General features: G+C 43.3%; 1 protein-coding gene across 1 annotated transcript; it reads right to left on the bottom strand.

Annotated features, from left to right (window-relative positions):
• Positions 1-1,109: 1,109 nt before the first annotated feature.
• pgbd5 (piggyBac transposable element derived 5) lies at positions 1,110-20,511 on the bottom strand. The gene is made up of 7 exons (XM_071911688.2): positions 20,029-20,511; positions 13,970-14,400; positions 9,289-9,423; positions 6,312-6,492; positions 3,738-3,935; positions 2,408-2,513; positions 1,110-1,417 (listed from the first exon to the last, which is right to left on the bottom strand). Exons 1-7 carry the CDS (start codon positions 20,402-20,404, stop codon positions 1,222-1,224), a joined length of 1,623 nt encoding a protein of 540 aa, XP_071767789.1. The 5' UTR covers positions 20,405-20,511; the 3' UTR covers positions 1,110-1,221.
• Positions 20,512-22,112: the final 1,601 nt, after the last annotated feature.

The following is a 22,112-nucleotide window of genomic DNA, read 5'->3' as shown; positions in this document are numbered from 1 at the left end:
CCTGTTCTGCCCTACAAAGCCAAACCCCAGTAACTGCATAAGTAATGAAACAGACAAATATGACTTCCGAGTTTGTCTCCTGCTTTGATATAAGTGTTGTTGGTACAAAAAGTGGGCTGTAGGCTACATTTAATAGCGTGTACAGCGTTTATGGTTAGAATTTCTATTAAATCTAAACCCTAGTCATGATTTTTGGTCTTTAAAACACAGAAATAGTAGTTACTGCTGTTTGCCTTTGTAGAGCACCGTTAGTGCCTTGCTGTTCTGAGGTGGATGGCTCTGAGTCAGCGACACACTGCTGAGTGTGGCTTTAAACCACCTGACAGAGACCGCCTGTAGCGAGGATGCAGCAACACAACAACATATCTGGGTCACAATAGCCGTACATTTACATCCTCATCCTTATTATCACACGGAAAATGGCAGCTCCACTTACTAAATACATACACACAACAGAAGTCTCAAAACCCACCTGGAGCAGAAATCATTTTCACATTGAACAAGAGAACATCACAATCCAGATGCTTTATGCATGCAGTGTGTGACACACCATAGTCCTGGTTTACTAAGCTTTTGTTACAGGGTCAATTGGAGTTGTTTTTGCAGAGTCTAAATATCTATCTATATCTAGCCTGAATATCTGCCTGACTAGTTCATGTTTGAACACTCGCATGGGAGATTCAGGCTCAGATCCATTCTTTCACTCTTTAATAAGAGTTAAAACATGACACTGACATCATTTAGGGGTGAATTCTTTCCCATAACATTAATGTTTGACCTTTCCTCCCATGCAGCCCGCCTCTCTGCTTATGAAATAGCTCCTGCTGACAAATCCTTAGTAAATCTGTGTGGTAAAAGTTGCTATTGAGGCATGTGAACTGTCCCATGGCTCATGGTTCTCTATTGTGTAATGTGTACAGTAGTGTAGTGTGTTAATGAATATTTACAGTAGCACAGAAAACAACCAGGAAGAGAATGAGAGAGAGAGAGAGAGAGAGAGAGAGAGAGAGAGAGAGAGAGAGAGAGAGAGACCCTCCATGCTCCTCTTTTGTCACACAGGCTTGGCACTGCTTCAGTATTATAACACAGACACAGACCTCAGTGTCTGTACAATAATGAAGAATGTTGGTGTGTGTGTGTGTCTGTGTGTGTGTGTGTGGATTATGTGTGTGTATGTGTGTGTTTGTATGCATGTGTGGTGCGCTCCTCCTGTCCTCCCCCTCACTGGGTGGGGGAGCAGTCGTCCAGATCCAGCAGCTCTCTGACCAGTCTCTCTCCAAACTGCGCTCGGCTGTAGCGTTTGACAGTGTAGGAGTCGGACATCTTGTAGAGGATGTAAGCGTTGTTGATTGCGATGCTGATGCTCAACCAGAAGACCTGCTGCCACGTCTTGTTGGGCTTATGAAAGATAAAGTACCTGTGGGGGAAAACATCTACTTACTCAGAACGTTTTGAAAAACATACTGGAAGGATGGCTGCCCTACAAAGCCAAATAGCACTGACTGTGTAAGAGGTGTAACTGGGAAAATACATTAGGGTTTATCTCCTGTCCTGACAAAAATACATGATGGTATAGAGGTGGTCTGTGTGTAATTTAATAGCATTTATGGTTGTATTTTTTGTTGATATGGAGTCTAAACCTTTGGTAAAGCCTTTGACTTATAAACACACCAAAAGTAGTTGCTGGTGTTTGCCTTTCTAGGGCCGTATGGCTATAGCACAGGAAATGTTTGTGACTGAATACAGTTAACACACCTGCATTATGGATGTTTTTCAGCCAGAGTTGTGATTTATGGATGGACTGTTCATTCATCCTTTCTGGATTAAAATGACTGGAGTTGTAACATCAAACTTTTAAGAACTTACTCCTTAATGTCACTATAGTGACATTAGTGGGCATTCCCAAATTACATATTGCAAAACTGCTTTTCTAGATTTGTCTTGTTGTAACTGTCTACTTTCTAAAAGAAACCTAGATGCATAGATATTCATGGTATTCTGTTACATCACCGCACGGCCATCTTGGTAGGAAAATAACAGGTGATTGTAATAAATTAACAAGTGATTACAATCAAATGATAAACACAGCCAATGAGCTGTGTATTGTAAAGCACCATATTGGTAGGAAATGCATGTGACATCATGGGAATACTATGAATAGCTACAGCAGTTGTAGCACTGATCACTACTGAGCACATACAAATCACATGTAAGAGCATTCTTTGGATAAAGTGTAGCCACAACACAAGCCTAAGGCAGAATATGTTGTGTTATGTCTCTCTGAAATGGGACTGATTTAGCTTTCCAGTCACTGTGGATCCAATACAAGAGACTCAAGAGTTCAAATATCACACCTACATTGTATCACGCTGAATCAAAGGTATTTTTGTGAAACATTGATACATACTTGCTGTACTTATCATCATATTTGCAGATGTAGCTGAGGTGGGCGGCAAAGGCCTCAACAGCCAACGGGCATGGGATCTCTCCACTTTTCCTCTTAATGATCATACCTGGCACACACACACACACACACACACAAACCAGAAATAGAGCATGAGAAAGAGACATACTTGACTAGGGACTAGGGGACTATTCTAGACAGAATTCCCCACTAGAGGGAGTAGCTTTCTCTAGCCTTAGTTGTCACTTGGCCACCAACAAGACAAGGGAGTGGAAAAGAAGCGCTCCCCTACCTCATTACCTCTCTCTTTGTTGTCTGGTCCCTGGATGACTGGTTTGAGTTCAAGTTTAGTTCTCTGTGCGACTAAATGTTTATTTGTTCTTTAAATTTTATGCACAGTTTGTAAGTGTGATTGATTCATCATGCAGACCTTTCCTAAATTGCCATTTTGGAGGAAATGTACCTGCGATCATGAGTTCAATGCGATTTCTTTAGGAATAATTCATAATAATGAAGATGTTGTTGAGATTATATTTGGAAACTAATTTTGCTTTCATTTTTGCACGAGTGAAAACCACACGCACACACACACACACGCACATCCCACACACACATTCACCTAGAAGAGAAAGAAAAGTGAATCGATACTGGATAATAAAAGGTTTACTGAGTTGGATCCTCCTAGCCTCCAGTCTCCTCATTTAATTCACATTATGGTCCAGCCCCCCAGCTAGGTTTACAGCCTAACAACACTGTATAATCGGGAGTGGATTATGCAATAGGGGGGGGGGAATATCATGATCCTGTCGCCTCTTGGAAATGGATTATCATGGATTAGGAGCTCTCAATTGATTTCCATGTCATGAATGCTGAATGATGTGCCTCATTGCGCCTGACAGTAATTTGCATCTAGGAACGTCAGAACACGGCTAATCTGATTTCCACTGTGAAGTCCAAAGTCTTTTCAAATATGAAACACACACTTATGGGTGTTACAAAACACCCTGCACAGACTATTTTGGGTTTAGAAGACTCGCATTAATGCATATTTTGTTCATTGTTTTTTCATCTTATCAGTCAAATTGAGGTTGAGTTTCCCCAAACATGTCTGTACTAAAATTGTTACCTTAAACCGTTATATTATTACATTATTACTAAACCCTTACATTAATTATAAGTCAATAAGACAAAGATAACTTGGAGCTTGGAGACTCGCATCATCTTAGTTCCACTGTAAGTCAATGAGGCAAAGATAAATTCAGTGTAAAGATGCTTTTTTACCGATTCTTTTTACCGTATTGAATAAGAGCGGGTGTGTCAGAGTCCTGCTAACCTTGTTTTGTCGGGGAGTAAGCGTTGGTAAGGAACCTGAAGTGTCCCTTGTTGTACCAGCTGATCAGTGACATGGTGCCTTTCATCATGACTCGTGATTGGCCGCGCTGCGCCGGCGTGGAGCCGCAGACCAGCATGCACTGGGGTAGGCCCGTGCAGTCACTCTTCCTGGTGCTCAGGAGACCACAGCAGTAGATATCTGGAGGGGGACAGAGAGACAAATACACACAGCAGCTATCACTCACACCATATATTGATTGGGCAATGTTGGGAAGCTATACGCGTGGCTTGTGGACCTACAGCGATAATTTAGGAGTCAAGTCAATTCTTTAGACTGTGAACACTGTGGAAACACGCTGTAGATATTTGCATCATATCATCACAGAAGCATGTGTGTATATACTGTATATGTTTAATGATCAGCCTACCAATGATTCTGCTTAGTCAAGTGAACGTCAAGTATTTGATGCTATTGAGTGCTATTGAATTATCACTAAAATAAATACATTATTAAGATAAATAGATAGATAGATAGATAGATAGATAGATAGCAGGGCTCTAAATTAATTACATAGAATGCCAAACAATAATAGCTGGGAACTAGATTTTAATGCTGCGACTCGTGTGTGTACACATCCGTTCTGCTTCTGTTGTGAACAAACTATAGACTATTCTCCTCTCTCACAGCTGTCTGTACTTCTTCTCTTTCATATTCTATCTCTGTCTCTCTATCTCCACCCCTTTCTTACTTTATTTCTTACAAAGCCGAGCAGAACAGACAATCATGCTGCTGACTGCTGCTGATTTGGTGCTCTTCTCAGTTTAGAGAATGATTTCTATCTCTGTGTGTGTGTGTGTGTGTGTGTGTGTGTGTGTGTCTCCACTGTCAGGGCTGCAGAGTACTGCAGGGTAATTAACTCTGATAATTAATCCAGCATGACAATTTTGAAGGAAAATTGGGAAGCGGACAATGCATTCACAAGCTTGGAATTGGGGATGCAGCAGCTGATTGCCTAGTGGTGCTTCACCCACTTAGGATGACTAAATATTGATTAGATCACTGGACTTTCTATCTGCTTGTCTGGTTGAGTTTGAGATTGTTTATTCTAGTGATGGAGCATTTGTGATAACTGGAACCTGAGAACTTTCCAGATTCTAAGCTAGAAGGATAAATACTGTGCTGCGCTGTACTGATGACACTGTCAACAGAGCCTGAACTGGTTTGTTGAATATTTGTCCTCTGCATGCATTGTTCACCCATTTAAGCCTGTCATGACATGACAACACCATCCTCTCCAAATTAGAGAATATTTAAATGTGAGGAGACAGGTCACCGATGGGAAATCAAACCAGGGTCGGCACAACACAACAGGGTTACGACTGCATAACAAAGATGCCTTTGATACAGTGTGCATGAAAATCAGAACTCTGCAGACACCTGCTTGAAAACTGGATTATCGGCAACAAAATATCACAATTTCCTCCAAAACTGCTGCACAATACCTGTTGAAACAATCAGATATTGCAAAGACGAAGGCTGCAAGCTACACACAAGAGGAAAAACAACCAGTTTGGATTCTGAATTTCTGTTTTTGAGGCGTAAGCGGCATTTTGGAGCAAGTGCTCACTTGAGACCCATTGATTTTTTGAGCTGTGACCAGGCTGAACACTCCTTGATGAATCTCCCATGATTTACTATTGCAGACTATTGCAGTGCATCCCAATGGTGTTACGGCCTGTGTTAGTTGGTCGGTGTTCTTTCATTTAACACATTTTACCTTTGGTCAGAAACTTCTCAGTTCCCAGCTGACAAAAAATACACTGTGATTAATGGCAGCTTTTCTTCTCTGTGATGAGCTCAGCACCACAGGCGTCACCAAGCTACTGCCAAGTCAATGCTGCTTTCTAATGGCAGGAGTTACTACAAGCAAGACAAAATGCACACACAGTCATTCAACTTTCAATCCCTGGCCCATATTTACAAGTATATGATCAGTGCATGCATGTGCTTCTTCACCAGTCTCCATTATTTTTACGTTCATGTGCAGATGAAGATTTTTCACTTGAGGAAAGACGAAGAGAACAAGATGCAGCACTGCAAGTATACACTTTAGCGCTAGTTTCATTTCAAGGTGAGTTCTTTGTTGCTTAGCCTGGGGATGTTATCATCACGCCATAATTAAAAAAAAAAAACTACAGAAAGGGAGGGAGATGAGATGAGGAGAGAGATTACAAGCTGTACAAAAAAAAAAACAGGAGGCAGGAAGAAGAAGAGCGGGCGAGAGGGAGGGAGGGAGGGAGGGGTAGGAAAAGAGAAGGAGAGAGAGAGAGAAAGAGAGTGTGGAGAAGCAAGGCAGCAGGAGAGACATAATGAAACACAAATCAGGGCGATAAAGAATAAATGCGGAGGTGTGTATGAAAGAACAAGAGCAGGAGTGACTGACTGACTGGGACACAGAGTGAGAGAGAGAGAGAGAGAGAGAGAGAGAGAGAGAGAGATACATATAGCATGACAGAAAGGCAGAAACAGAATTAGGCATCTATCCATCCGTCCATCTGCAGCTAGCTTGCGTACCCTGTTTGCTGAATTCAGTGAAGAGGCCGAGGCTCGTGATGGACGGCCCGGTGAAGACGATGGTGTTCTTCCCGGAGATGTTCTGGCAGAGCTGCTTGGCCACCAGACTGTGGAGCTGAGGCTTGTTCTTAAGGGTGGAGAGACCATCTGTCCCCTGGCCCTCCTTCAGATGGACTGAGATCTGTGGAGCCAGGAGAAAGAGAGAAGAGATGTAGACGGAGACGACTGTAGAAGTAGCATTTTTTCTTTATGATATCCTCCGCCGTGCAATCTTGCTGTCCTCCAAGAGCAATTGTTTAGAAAATCCTGCAGCACTATTGCACAGCAGGTGCGGGGATACAGGGACTATAATGACTATCCCTAGACTAACATACAGTATGTACTGAGGTGAGATATTAACAAAGAAAAAGAGAAAGGGATAGAGAGAGAGATGAAGGGAAAGACTGCGCAATTCAGAAAGGCCAATAGAGAAACAGATGGGCAAACTGAATTGTGCCTTTTTAGCTAGAAACACTGACATTCTTAACTGATGCATTGTATTTTTTGTCATCGATTGCTGTGAAATAAGTATTGTTTGTTATCAAGGAACATTGGGTGCTGGTCAAATGACATAACTAATAATAGACACCTGTTTCTATTTAAAGTCCAGGTGAGCTTTTATTGTCATGACACCCTGAAGAAGGCATATTGCGGAAAAATGCTGGTGATGTAAAATAAATATTTTGTATGGAGAGAAGTGTGCAACCTTCGTATATTTATTTATTCATTCTTACCTGATGCACCACAATATCAAAAGAAATATACTAGAACATCCCACCATCCACACACACAAACAGACACATGTACACACACATGCAATCGCACACACACACCATTACAGTCCAGTGCTCCCCTTGTGCTAACATTTTCTGTTGTTTCACGAGCTGAATGGCATTAGTCTGATTAGCCACCATCTACCTCAGGCATGCAGCCATTACACTAAGTGGCCAGTCCACACACACGCGTGTTTGTGTGTGTGTGTGTGTGCTTGTGCGTGTATCCTTGTGTGCAGTCCTGGCTAATGGAATCCCATTGATTCACTCCATTAACTCTCGTTTTATTTCTTAAATTTTTTCTCTCCCTTGACACAATTCATTTAGAGGGAGCAGATCTCAGTGCAGACACACAGCCGATACAGCAGACTGGTAAAGAGCGGGTGACTGCGAACGTGTATCGCCAGTGTGTATGCTAATGCAAATTTGTTAAATGGATGGAATAATGTAATTGCTTTAGCTGATAGAGTTGGTGATGTTCCTTGCACACGACCTCTCGTTTGTAAACAAGAGTGCTTGGGGTTCTGGGTTTGGGGTTACCCAGCAAACTGATCAATAGTTAGAGTTATCCTTTATGTCATTTGACAGAACTTACCCCAATGAGAGAATGTAGGATAATTAGCATTCGAATCATGGTTACTCCTCTCACCACTTACGGTAATGTAATTCTGGACTACATCCAATCTAAAAAGGGAAACATTTCTTCTGCAGAACTGCCTCACATATATCTATTTATGGGTTCTTGGCAGTGGAAAGCCCTTTTGTTCTCCATTTCGTTCTAGTGTCATTGTATTGTTGTTTTGTCTATCCATTTTCCCCACTGTTTGATAAAGAAGCTTTCCTTGAGGAGACTGGGCAGGTCACTCTCAAACCATAACAACAGAATAACAAAACAGCAGCATGCTTTATTACAGTAGTTTGTTTATTCTGTTTCTATTCTGTTTTTTTTCTGCGTGTTTGCGTGCATGTGGGTGGCCGGCTGGATGGGAGGAGTGTTTGGACTGCGCAATATTTTTACCACAGCAAAACAAAAATGTCAGCACTTGCAAAACCCATCCAACATGTATTCTGGAGAATATGCTGCTTACAATTTGGCCAGGCATCCTGTTCCACAAATACTGTCTATTTAGGAGGTTGCCTGGAGCACTCTGGGTACTGATACAACACTAAGAAATAATAAATTGCAGCTCTTGCGATTTGGGAATTGTGGGTAATAATGTTTTTTTTTCATCTGTGTGTATTGGTCAGTGTTGGCCAGATCTTGCAGCCCTGCAGTGCTGGGCCTCAGATAAATGGGCGTGTTACATAAGCCATTGGCGTAGGAGTGGAAGGTTGCAATAAGGGCAAGGTTATTAGTGAGCAGAGTAGATCTGTCTGCCTGAGATGTGAAAGCTCAGATCTGGTCCTTGGCCAGGAGCTATACCCCCCCCACCCCCCCAAAAAAAAAACATCAAAAGGACATTTTGACAGCCAGTATTTCTGCCAAGAACGTGGATGTTTTGCTTAACACATGCATTTCAATGTGAGTTTTTGTATTTTTTTGTTAATCTTTGCATTTTTTGCATGTACAGCCTACAATTTTTTTTTACAGAAATGGTTATAAATATTTCACAACGAATATATTAAAAGGGATTTTCATCTTTGCAGTGTTGACAGCTGACTGGCTGGATTCAAATGATGCAACATGGATGACCTGAGAATAAACTTTGACATTTGATCAAAGTCATTGATGTCTTGATTAAAGTCTTTTGGCTTTAAGCAGACTTCACAAATCCCTCTGGACTTTTTAGCTTGATGTTAAAAATGTAGTTGCTGTCATGAAGTTTGAAGCCAGTAAATTATACTGCCACACAAGTAACTGAGACCGTCAGAGAACGCACACACACTTTCTCTCCCTCTCTCCCTCCCGCTCTCTCTCCCTTTCTTTCTCACTCAGAAGGCGGCACTGAACTGAAACAGTTGTGCCTATTGCTGCTGATTGATGTTTCTGATCTTTCACCTTCTCTCCACAGAAATGAATGCAATTACTCTCATAAGTCATTAAACATACTGGTACACCCCAAAAAAAATCACACACACAAATGTGCTCGCGCTCTCTCTCTCTCTCTCTCTCTCTCTCACACACACACACACACACACACACACACAGTGGTGTGTGCTGCTACCTGGCAGATGAATCCGGTGGAGGTGCACTGTCGAACCCAGAGGCTGAACTTCCTCTTCTTCCTCTTCCTCAGCTCTCTTTCCGTACAGGTGGTGATGAAGACCGGGTCCTCGTCTATCAAGGGCTCATGAAGAACCTAGAACACACACGCAGGGTTACTATGCATGTGTGTGTGTGTGTGTCTACGTGCATGTTTATGTAACCATGTAAAGTAGCCTACTAGAGGTGTTACCAGAAAAAAAAAATGCTGGTTACAACTACTTTTTTGCGTAAGGTAGTTAGATGAGACAAGTGAGGAGTAGTGCTGTGATTTAATTATAGATTATGGTTAGGGTTAGGAGGATCATGAATGCAAGAATATGAATGACATCACATGTACAATAGAACAAATGTGTTGTATCTGTAAACTAATGGTCATTGGACATATTCACAACTTGAGTGGCTTGCAAATTGCAGTACTGTCCAAGCAGCAAAAAGGAAAAACAAGAACCTGTTCAGTCTCTGCAGTAATGACTCTTCTGGATATGGCGGAGATATTTTTTGTATCCTTAAATGTCACCTTAGCCATGTTGAACCTCAAAACATTTAAAGTGTTTATTTGTGTCTGTGTGCTCTTGTAGCCTACTTCTACCCTGACGGGGATTATGTGTCATGAGGATTGAAAAATGTGCAAAAGTAGGGATTAGTTTAGGGAAGGGGGTAAGTTTAGGCATGTAGTGGTGAGAGGGAACATTATAGGTAGCTGGGTTAGGGAGTGACTGTAGTCAATGGAAGGTCCTCACAAGTACAGTAACACATAATAACAAATGTGTGAGTGTGAGTGTAGGTGTTTGTGTGATAGAGGAAAGAAATCTACTGTTCTCAGCAGAAACACACTCTGAATTGTACAGCTTTGTCTGCAAAACACTTGAGGCAACATTCTGAAAAATACTGCCCACTCTCTTTTCCACCCCCTTTTTTCCTGTTCTCTTTTGTTTTTCTGTCTTTAAACCTTTATATCTCTATTTTATATCCCTCTTTCCTTCTCTTCCTTTCTTTCTTTCTCCCTTTATTGCTTTCTGTATAAGTACAAACTACAGGTAATTCGGTGTTTTAGTTAAACACCTCTGGTACACAAATGAATGTAACGCATGCTGTAGGCACCCAGAAACACACACACTCAGAAACAAGTGTTACAGACAGTAATGACATGTTCTCCTCTAATTTCAGACAGAATGTGAAAATAAAGTTGGCACCAAAGTCAATGGAAGTAGGTGAACGGATCGAGATGCACGCAACTTCGCTCTAGGGGGCTCGAACGGAGGCTGACATTTTTCAACTTGAGGGAGAAATTCACCTGACACAGTACAGCTAATCAGCTTCAAGCAGAACTCTATCCAGGCATAGTGGGAAAAATGTCCATTGGGTATTTGCAACAAATAACACGGAGTAACGACACTGACACAAAACGTTTATGAAAGCTAGATTCCCCAAAGAAGACATTGGTCCCGCTGGCTGCAAGCCTGCTGCAAATGGATTAAAATGCAATCATGACAGAAAAAAAAAAAATATAATGCTGAAGTTTCAAGTAATCTTCATTGTCTCATCATTCTCCACCTTTAAAAAAAAAAGGTCATAATGGCTGATGCTATCTCCCCGGCTGCTTGTGGAGTCATTAAACGTGCTTGCATGTTCTCACACCAATTTCGCCGGCTTATTTTTAAAGTCAAGCTATCAAACTCATGCAAGTAAAGCGAGGAGAATTTTCCCCTCCCTCGCCGTCTGAACGTATACTACACATCTGGCAAACAAATTGCATTTCAAGGGTAGTGTGGGCAGTGCCAAGTTCCTTTTGCATATTTCTTACTAACTGGCACACATTCACATAACCACTAACCCAAAAGAAGCACAAGCACTCACACACACACACACACACACACACAAACACAAATATATAGTCATGCACACACACATACACAACCTTGGACAACTGAATCTGCATGGCACACCTAACACCTGGCCTGACGCATTTCCCAGCCGTTTCCTAGAGATGCCTCCAACCACACATTAAATATTTGCATTTCAAATGACTTCCAGCTCTCCCTTCCTCTTGTGTCTTCCCTTCCTCTTCTCCTCTCTCTGTCCTAATTTGACTAGAGCTGGAGGCAGCACCAAGCAACAGCTCTCTCTTATTCTGGGGGCAAAGAGCAACAAGTCATGACCCTGTCAAATGTGGAGTTATGGATTATACAACTATAAACATTTATGACACTATCAAGCCTTTTGGTGGATGACATCATCCAAACTGATATTACCGTGGCCATTTGGGAAATGTCTCATCACGTAGCTGCCCTGCATCCCTTCACCTCCATTAGTGCAGCAGAAGCCGCTGCAGTCTGTTCCTTTTCAAATCACCATCATCTTTCCCTACACCTTATTCTAACACCTGAACACAAACTGGCTTCCAGTGACTGAAAACAAAATATGACTTTTCAAACTGGAGCAACAGTGCGGTGGCAGTTTGCTGGCACATGCAGGGCTTGTAGTGAAATGTGGACTTCTACAATACCTACATCTGTGTATGGAGTTCATTTGCATGGGTGTGTATGGGTTCACTCCTGTGCATTATGTCAGAAGGTAGGATCAGAGACACTAAATACAATTATCAACTTATTGTTTCTGTCCTGCAGAGGCTGTTCTGCTCTCAAGGATTTTACACTTGCAAATCAATGCCAATAGATCCCAGCTATTTTCCAGGCTCTGACAGAGAAAATGTGAAGCATCATTGTCAATACAAGACAATAGAGCATGCTGATGTGTGAATATCAGCTAGCACATGAACAGGCTGGTTAATGTTCAGTGGCTCACACTAAATCAGGAGCCATCCCACTTAAACACACAGACACTAACACATACTGCAGGCAAATCTCCAAGGATCCAGTTTCTCTCCCTGTCTTTATTTCTTTATTTTTATGTCTTTATACTTTATTTCTCTCTCCCTTCCATCCATTTAATTCCTTCCTTCCTTCCTTCCTGATTGGCTAGATTTGCTAGAGCAACAGTTTCAGTCTGTGCCACTCTGACTGACTATCTGGGCCCACTCTCTGCCCCTGGCACAGAAACCTAACAGATAAAACAAACTGGCCTAGATACACATGTACCGTGCCACTGCTAATCACGCACGCACACACACATACACACACACTGTCTGATAAAGCCTGACTGCCCTCATTCTTTTACTTTAGTAATTTTTAAATCTAAGTAGATGGAGAGCAGTGTCAGGAACTACTGTGACGCTGTAGTTTACCAAACTACAATTTAGCTCACAGTGAAATAAATTAATTGACATTTACATTTGAACTATTTTAGCTCCAAATTAACGTAGTTGAATGACATTTAGATGTGATGGTGAGGAGTGGGGAGGAGGGGGAAGAGTGGGTTAAGGGCCTGTATACCCAAAGGCATTAATGCTCTGACATCATCTTTGTCCATCAGCCCACAGTGGCACAAAGATGATCTTAAAGCACTCATACTGTATCAACAGCACAAGCAATTCAATCAACTAGTTCCCAGAGATCCATTAATTTTTATGAGCCCATGCAACATTGGCCAATTTGACAACCGTTTCCATGGGTCACCACTGTTTCTCAATTCAAATGGGGTGGAAAAATTGGCAGAAGTTGAACTTGGAGGCAATGTGGCCATTCAGCAAATCACATGCTATCAGTCTTTGTCCTGTCTACTAAAAAATGTATGCTTGATTTTCATCAGACTGATCAACGAGGCTGAAAGATTGCACATACAGATAATATAGTAATTAAGATGGATAAGGGCACAGCAATGACAAGAAAGTGCGGGTCTTATTTAACATTCTCCACTCTGAATCTGGTCGTTCAATCATTTGTCCTGTCTAATCTGCAAGCTGTTCAGCCAAAGAAAGAGTTAAATAAACTCTAGCTCACCCAAAATAGAGTAGCAAGGCTGGTGCTCCACTGCCCCAGTTGCACAAATGTAGATCTAATGCATACAGTACACTGGTCTTACCAATTGACAACAAGCTGAAATAAGCCTCCTGGTGGTTTTCTGGAGTGCAGTTCTGAGTGCTGAGTGCTTTGACCAAATGCTTTGCACTTGCAGTGTACATCATTAGCAAACTAGGACTCCTTGCTCGGGTCACTCGGTTCCCCCACATCAAGAGCAAACCTCTTTAAACGCACAATTATTTAAGGCAACTGGGTGGAACTCTTTACCTATTTAAAGTGCATAAATATACCTACAAAAAACATCTGAAATTGCATCTACACAGCTACACAGAAAACACTGATGCAACAAATCTTGCATCTCCCGTCTAATACTGTATCTTAGCCTTACCTAATCTTGTGTATGTCTCATGGGTTATCAATTGTAGATCACTATGAGATTTTGTGTGAGTCTCACACCTGCCAAATGTATGTAGTTAGTTATGTCTATTAATGTTTATCATGTTGCATTATTTATCTGACTTGTGATGTGTACTGTGCTGTTAAGTGCTTTCTTGTGGACCCCAGTAGGACAAGCAATCACTGAGGGGTCAGCTAATGGGAATCCTAATAAAGTATAAAGTAGAAAATATAAATGCTACTGGTGCTGCAACTACCACGTCAGGTCAAGTGAATGGACAATAGAATGGAAATGTGGTTGCAACTATGTCCTTCTGCACACACCTGTGTCTGTGAGGGCCTGAAGGTACAGTTGAACGACTGCTGCAGCGAGTCCAGGAAGGGCTGGATCTTGTAGAGGCCCTGGTTGCTTCCCTGTGACGGCCGGAAAGCCACGATGTGGAAGTACTTGAGGATCTTCTCGAAGCGCGTCTGGCTCATCTTCAGGGCGATGCTCCGGTTGCTGAAGAAGCCCGAGCTCCAGATACTGAGCACCGACTCACAGCGGTGCACACTGGTGGACGTGACGAAGCCCAGGAAGGCCTTCATCTCTTGGGCCGTGACAGGACGCCAGCCCTCGTCAGAGCCAAAGCGCTCCTGGAACTTCTTGGCGTACATGTTGGTCTGGGTGACCATGTTCTGGATGCAATTGTCCGGGACGAAGAGCTGGAAGAAGTCCAGGGCCGTAGCGGTGGCCGGCATCTTCTGGGCAGGGCCTGGATGAGGTCAGGGAGGCAGGGAAAAAAAAAGAGTGGATTAGGTTTTATGGTAGAGAGAGAGAGAGAGAGAGAGAGAGAGAGAGAGAGAGAGAGAGAGAGACTCACATGGGCCGACTCACTGACACACACTGTCACCAAATCACTATTTTTTACCTTGGCCTTCACTCTGCTTGACTCTTGTGTTCAGTAAAAGCTGTCTCTTTTGACACTGTGAGACAGGATGCAATGCATTTGATTTTTTTTTGACAAGTCACTGACAAGGCTGTGTGGGTTGCATACAAACTGTTTCTTGCTCACAAAAGCTCTGCATTCTCATCTCAACAGGAGACAGAAACAGTAACAGAGAGATCATTTAATAAGGGAGCTACAAATGGTAGTGCATCGTCAGAACTGGAAGATTACGCGTGTGCATGCACTCAAATTAACCAGTTTTAACATATTAAATAGCTGAGCTTTCTAATGAATTAGACACAGCAGCTTACTGTGTGAATGTCACAAGCCCAGGGCAGCAGTTACAAAGTTTACACAACATGACAGCCACCACACTGTGATCCTAGTCACAGCGTGGCACGTCTATGCTTGTGGAACATTTCAGTGTCTTGTTGCTTTAGCGTTGTGGCAGGCGATGCTCCCAGTCCTGAGTCAAAATACATAAAGCACCATTTACTGATGATGCCGGCTAGTCAGGAATGAGTCAAGAGGGAAAGGAATCCGAAAGCGTACCGTAGCGGTGGAATGGGCAACCGTGTGCCATGGAGTGCCAAGAGTCTGCAGGTTTTCATTCCAACCAAAGACTACAGCATGGTCATTTCACTGATTAGTTCCTTCTCTCTGGTTGAAGATGTGCCAATCAGTGAAATCACCTGGAATAGTGTTTGGTTGGAACGAAAACCTGCAGACTCTTGGCACTCCGTGGCCCATTCCTGCTGTAACATGCCAGTCAATGAATCACCGGCTGATGAGACTGTGTGTTGTTTAAACAGCAAAATACAGTGATTCACTCTGTAGACCAAGTGATGGATGCACTCAAACCTGTGGAATCACCAACACACAAAGCATATGCATATGGATGCTTGTCCAACACACTATGCCACTCAATCACCAGGGCACAACTTCAACCTTTTGCAGCTTTCCTATATACCCATTTCCTTTCTTTCATATTCTGTCCCTCAATAGTTTGTTGAGGTGAATTGAAATTGAGTTTTTCCCTCCCATTCCAAAATTTTGATTCTGTGTCTATGCTTTTAGGTGTTTTTCATGGACGAGATCCAATCAATACGCAATGCAACAACAAACTTGATGTGTCTCCTCTTGTGAAGCAGTGACGTTTTTCTCTGTGGTGGTCGGAGCAGTGAGAGGGATTATGGATGGCAAGCAGAACAACTTCAGGCTCAATTAAACACCACAATCTCATTATCTCTGAACAGCGCAGGACAAGGTTTCTCTCTCTCTCTGTCTCTCTTTCCCTCTCTCTCTCTCTCTCCATCTATGTCCCTCTATCCCTCTCTGGCCAGCTGCAACGAAAATAATCAAGGAATGTCATACCAGTCTCTTAGCGTTGAGTTAAAGATAACAATGCACAAGACTTGTACTTAAATGGTAGACTATTAAAAGCAACATGTGGGAGAGGAAGGGCTAGCGAGTGTGAGATAAGAAGACTGAGAGGTAAGCAGACCCACACAGCCGACGCTTGTGGCCTAGACAGCAGAAACAGCCCGGGGCACGGCTCAAAATCCACTCATTTGCATTCCATTAGACTTGAAAGCTAAATGTAAAATCCAGCGTGACTTGCTTGGAGGAAGCTACTCCTCGATAAAAACATCAGATGGAAGGTCGACTGAAGTAAAATGACTCACCTCAGCCTACCACATGAATGAGCCAAAAATATAGACTGCAGAAACGAGACTTCATTTTTATGGATAATGGAGTAGTTTCATCTCCTGCTGAGCAAATACGCCCCATCCCCCCCTTCCCCACGGACTTTTTACACAGCTCATCCTAGGTGCAGGCTATATCCTGCACTCTGATAGAACTGGATTAAGGATTTCCATAATTCTGCTGTCAGTCTATACTGATGTTAGTAGATGTTGGTCTGTATAAGGGAAGGCTCCAAAGTATTAATTTCCCACATTACCCAAACTCCGCCTACCTTGCACATTCGAACGAAAGTATAATCCCTCGTGATTGTCAGTTGTTGTAGTATTTCTATTGTCGGGGGACAAAACGGCTGCCTGGTAGAGCTTCAGTAGAGCTTTTATAGTCGCGGAATTAAGAATAAGAGATTACTGTATTTGGAGTGGATAAGCTGTCCATGCAGACAAAACATGTACTCAGGTTAGGTTTTTAGCAGAAAGCAGGAAATGAGCACATTAGAGTCCTATGATTTATTGCTATTTTGGCTAAAAGGGAAAATCTGATGAAGACTTACTACGTCAAAATGAATATGTGGAGAGAGGAGGCAAAAAAATGAGACAGACATGATGTAGCTCAGTCTTTCAAACAGCCACTAAATGCATCCTATGTTAGCCTATACCTAACAGGCTTTAATGAGCATACTATCAAATTTCACACTGTGTGCGTGTGTGTGTCTGTGTAAGTGTCTGAGTGTTTGTTTTTATGATGATGAATTCCAAATGGCTCTGCAGTGTTAACACAGGTAATGTATATGGGAAGGAGACAGAGGAAAGGAAAGAGAGACAGAAAGACAAGGAAAGACAGATAGACAGGCAGAGAAAAAAAAAAGCTATCAGAGCCACTCAGCAAAGTGAATAAATAAATAGCTCTTTAATTCCCATGGCTTGAAGCTTCAACACGATGATAAGGTGGTTACATAATCTGAGATGTGGATATATGCTTCATAATCCTCAGTTTGGTCCTTTTCCACCCCCACGCACTGCAAGAGAAACAATCTCACACCGAGATGAGGACAACATATCTCCTATAAACCTGACTTTCCGCAACACAGAATTTTATGTAATCCACAAATACAGCGTGGTTTCAACCTCCCCTGTTCAAAATCACGAACGGGGGCGTCTGTAACATTGTTTGGCCAAACAAGCCCAAAACACAAACCGGTAAAACACAGCCTGAAATCTTGCGGGAGTGTGGAGTTTGACTAGATGCATTCTGACGCTGGCTGATGATTTATGTACGGGGCACACAGTCTCCTGGGAGTGCGGCTGTCACATCAACACTGCATCTGTGTCAGCACTGTCACAGCCTGACAGAGAGACACACAGACACAGACACAGACAGGCAAATGGGCAGGCAGACAGGCAGGCAGGTAGACAGACAAAACAAAAAGACAGCCTGACAGACAGAGATCCAGACACACAGACTTCATAAAAATATCACCGGTGAGCCATGGGCCGATTTAGTGGGAAACCTCATCTAGCTTAAGCCAATTCCCATCCCATGGCTTTAAATCAAGTGGAGAAAAATATTTGTGTAGATATGGGGGGACTCGGAGTGCAGTCTAGCTCCACTGTTCAGCCCCATAAAATCAGATCTGGCTTGAAATATGGCCTCGGCTGCTTGAGGTTTTGAAGTTTGATTTAGCCTCCCTGGTAGACCTGCAGCCATCCAGCCAGGCAGCGCTTAATCGCCTCAACTCCTGACGCAGTACGGGACCACACCCACTTTTGGCTGTGCTCATGCAGACAGACACTCTCTGCATTATAACAAACACCCCTGTCATTGTACCCGTCTATACAAAGCACACACACACACACACACCTGCTGGCTCTCTAGCTTAAGTCAACAGAGTCGAAAACAACAGAAGCAGGAGAGAGCAGGATGTGGGAACACAGAACATACTGTACGCTTTTTCTCACCACCAGTGCCATCTTAGTGAACAACCTGTTACCATCGCTCAGCTCAGGTTAGGTTAGGTAGGTTCAGGTTTGTTTTGGCTGAGAGACGCAGGCACGACTCCACACCTGCTGCCTCCTCCTCCACTTGAGGCAACACAGCTTCAACAGCAGACAAACACGAGTAAAAAAAAAGCTATCTCATGATCATATTTGGACTTTTTCTTACTCTAAAAAGGTGTTAAACATAAGTGGAGTGTATCCAAACCACTTTTGCTATTTGCGTTGGAGAGCAGATTGCAATACAAAATTAACTATTAATGAAATGTTCTACACATATAAATCCACTTAAGTTTAACAGGAGGTTTAATAATTTGCAGTCGTTTGCTTGTGCTTTAACTACCCACTAATCTTGTCAATTACATTCTAATTAAATTTATTACAACATAACCATTGTAATTACATTTTAATCCTTTTTAATATCATCAAAATAGGGCATTTAGGACATGCAGTCAGTTTTGTGTGTGTGCTTTTGTGTGTTTGCATGTGTGGTTTTGTATGTGTGTGTGTGTATGTGTGTGTGTGAGCAGACTGGGGCTAGGTCCATGTTGTTGACGCTACAGCCAGATGGCTGGTTCATCTCCCAGGGTGCAACAGTGCAACATGTCACCGTGGAGACGGGATGGCATTCCCACCAATCACATCTGCTCCAGCTGAGGGAGAAGAGCCACGAGAGGAGAACTAATCCAAACCTGATCCAAACCAAGCTTTACAGAAGTAGCTGCACTATGCCCAAGCCAACTCCCTGATGTACACTTATAGTACTACACAAATAGTTAAAAAACGGTCTGAAGAAAGAGATGGGGATTAACCATTTGTGAGTGGAGTTGAGGACATTGGACATTGATCACAAAGACAGAGGGAGACAAAGAACGAGAGAGAGAGCAGAGAGCAAAGTGGGTGGCGCTGTTCAACTGTCACGACTCACACTCAAGTAGCTCTGGTCTACACACGAACACACACACACACACACGTGCACACACACACACACACACACACACACACACACACACACACAAGCATGTTCTATCAGTAAGAGAAAGTGTCTGCCCAAAAAGAGGGTGCCTTGGGCGTATGTCTCATGCCAATACAATTATGAGTGTCGTTGATTAACTTAGTACAGGCAGGCAAAGGCCAATGTGTATGTGTGTGTGTGTGTGTGTGCGCACGCACACATGTGCACAGGTTAGTGTCTGCATTTGTGTATGTATGAATGTATATGTAAGTGAGTGTGTGTGTGCATTTGTGTGTGTATGTATAGGGCTGGGAGGGATCAGACATCATGCTGTTTCTCTAAATTAAACAGCATATCTCCCTGCTCTGCCCTGTTCTCACACACACACACACACACACACAGAGTATGTGCACCACAGCACCTCACCCTGGGTGAAGTATCAAAGGAGAAACATTTGCTTTTAACTTAATAATACTGCAATTAACAATGAGGTGTCCTGCTAGTCCTCTCTCTCTCTCTCTCTCTCTCTCTCTCTCTCTCTGTCTCTCCCTCTCACACACACACACATACAGCCATGCACGCGCTCAAGCACACAAACACGTACAAGGAGATGAAACAAGGCTCCAGTTGTATCAGAGCAATAGCCTTTTGTGTGCTGCTTTGGCACCAAAGTCAGAACCACAGCGGCCTGCCTGACCTGGCGCGTGCTGCACTATTTCTCTCCCCATCCAAACACCTACGGCCAGTGTGCCTCCCCATACAGAAATGACCTTACTCATCTTGTCGTGCATCACGTCTCACCGTATGTCTCTTTGTACGGCGGCACCGTGACATCCTGCAGCGTCTCTGCCCAGCCGTCCTCTTCTGCCTGACTCCGGGACACTGAGCCCGGGGGACCGGCACCGCTACTCCCGCTGCCTCCTCCTCCGCCTCCCCCTCCTCCGCCCCCGCTGTGGCCGCTCTCGTTGTCGCCCAAACCCCGCTGGTGCTGCTGCTGCTCCTCGCCCGCCTCGGCTATGTAGTTGTCGGAGTTGGAGTCTCCGGAGGTGCTGTAGAAGGGGTTCTCGCTGCTGTCGTCCCCGGACTCGCCGAACACGTCGTCGGATATCTGCAGGCTCTCGTACCGGGAGCGGGCCGCTTCCAGGAGAGACAGCGCCTTCCGCCCGCACTCCGCCATCTCTCTAGTGATGCTCTGCTCCCTCTCTCTCCTCCTCTCTCTATCTATCTCTCTCTCTCTCCCTCTCTCTATCTCTCTCTCTCTCTCTCTCTCTCTCTCTCTCTCTCTCTCTCTCTCTCTCTCTGTGTGTCTCCCTGGCTGGCTCGCCCTCCACGGCTGGTGAACAGCGTGCAAGTGCTCACGATCTTGCAGTGCGGGGGGAAGCGGTTGTAGTGTAGCGGCGACACCCTCCCCTGTCCTGGGGATGAATAATGATCTTCCTGCCCACCGGGCTGGGATGCTGAGCCCGCCGGTCGGGAGCGCGGATCCGAGGAGAGCTGTCCTCTCCAAGGGTAGCCTACTGAAATATTTCCGCTCCCCTGCTCTGCCGATAGCGCTGCGCACTGGTCCAAATTCGCACAGCATCCGGGTTGGGCGACCAGCCGATTTCTCCAAAGCGAGAAAATCTCAATGAATAGTGGCTGCCGCTGGATCACCTGACACCATCGCCCTTCCCCATCATCCAATAAGGCTGGCTTCTCAAACCCAAAGTCAGAGAGGTACCAGCTGTAATGGTCGGTGGGAGCCTAAATTTAGGCCGCTACACTAAGACTAATTGGAATTTGTTTGTGGAGATAAAATGTAGAAATTTATATAGAATCTAATTTAATAATAGGAAACAAGTGATGTAAAATGGGGGTAATCATGACCTCCAGTTGGTGATTATTATAAGGCAAACAACCCCCAATATAATGAAAAAATATATATTTTGAGAAAAACAGTAGTTTATGTGTTTTTTTGTTTTGTTTTTGTTTTGTGTTGTTTTTTTTTTTATATATATCTTGAAAGACCTTAAAATATGATGTGTAATATGATTTTCTAAAAAAGATTTATGTCAGATCAAAAAGGCGAGTCAAGTCATGAATTTAGGTGGGTTTACCCTCCATTTCAGTAAGGACAAAAAACCTTTCTTTATAACACTTGCACCTTCAATTGTGCTCTAAAACAGCTGATGATTTAGATTCTCCCTAACTTTAATAAAATCCTGCTCCTAATCCTAATCCTTTTGAAGCTTCAACACTAAAGTTTCCATTGATTAGCCCCATGCCTTTATCTGGTGAACAGAGTCTAGCCTGAGAATCACTTTGGCTAAGCCAAGGTCATTGATAACATAACCTCATTCAAAGACATTGGGATGTCAGGATATGGCCATGTAAATTTAAAACATCATAAGGCGCTGCTGATAGAGCTATTCTATATTTCACTTTGTTATGTGGCAGTGGAAATAGGCTTCCACAACGATGACCAACCCTTGTTCATCATGCTTTTCAGAATCAGATTCAGATTGAGAGAAGGCTTTATTGAATCAAGCAGCATATTACAATAGCACAGGATAAAATAAGGTAGTACAATACAGATGATGCAGTGGGAATACAGTTAAGATGATACAGATTATGAATGTTTCCCCCAACATGAATTCCTATGTTGCAGAGTAACAGCCATACCTACATCCTGAGGCTGCATGGGATATTGCTTTATCATGATTGGTTGACATTTTCTTAATTGGCCACTCAAGTCTGCCATGTCTGAAATCACAGAAGGCCTTTAAGTGACTTTGACATACTTTGCCTGGAGAGTGCTAAAACAGACGGGCCATGCCGGCCTTTATCTGGTTTGGATGTGACGATGTGATGTGATGTGGTGATGGATGGATGTGATGATTCAAGGT

This window comes from Centroberyx gerrardi, chromosome 15 (assembly GCF_048128805.1).
Source record: "Centroberyx gerrardi isolate f3 chromosome 15, fCenGer3.hap1.cur.20231027, whole genome shotgun sequence".
In the NCBI taxonomy this organism is placed as follows: Eukaryota; Metazoa; Chordata; class Actinopteri; order Beryciformes; family Berycidae; genus Centroberyx; species Centroberyx gerrardi.
This window is presented reverse-complemented; position numbering and strand designations above follow the sequence as displayed.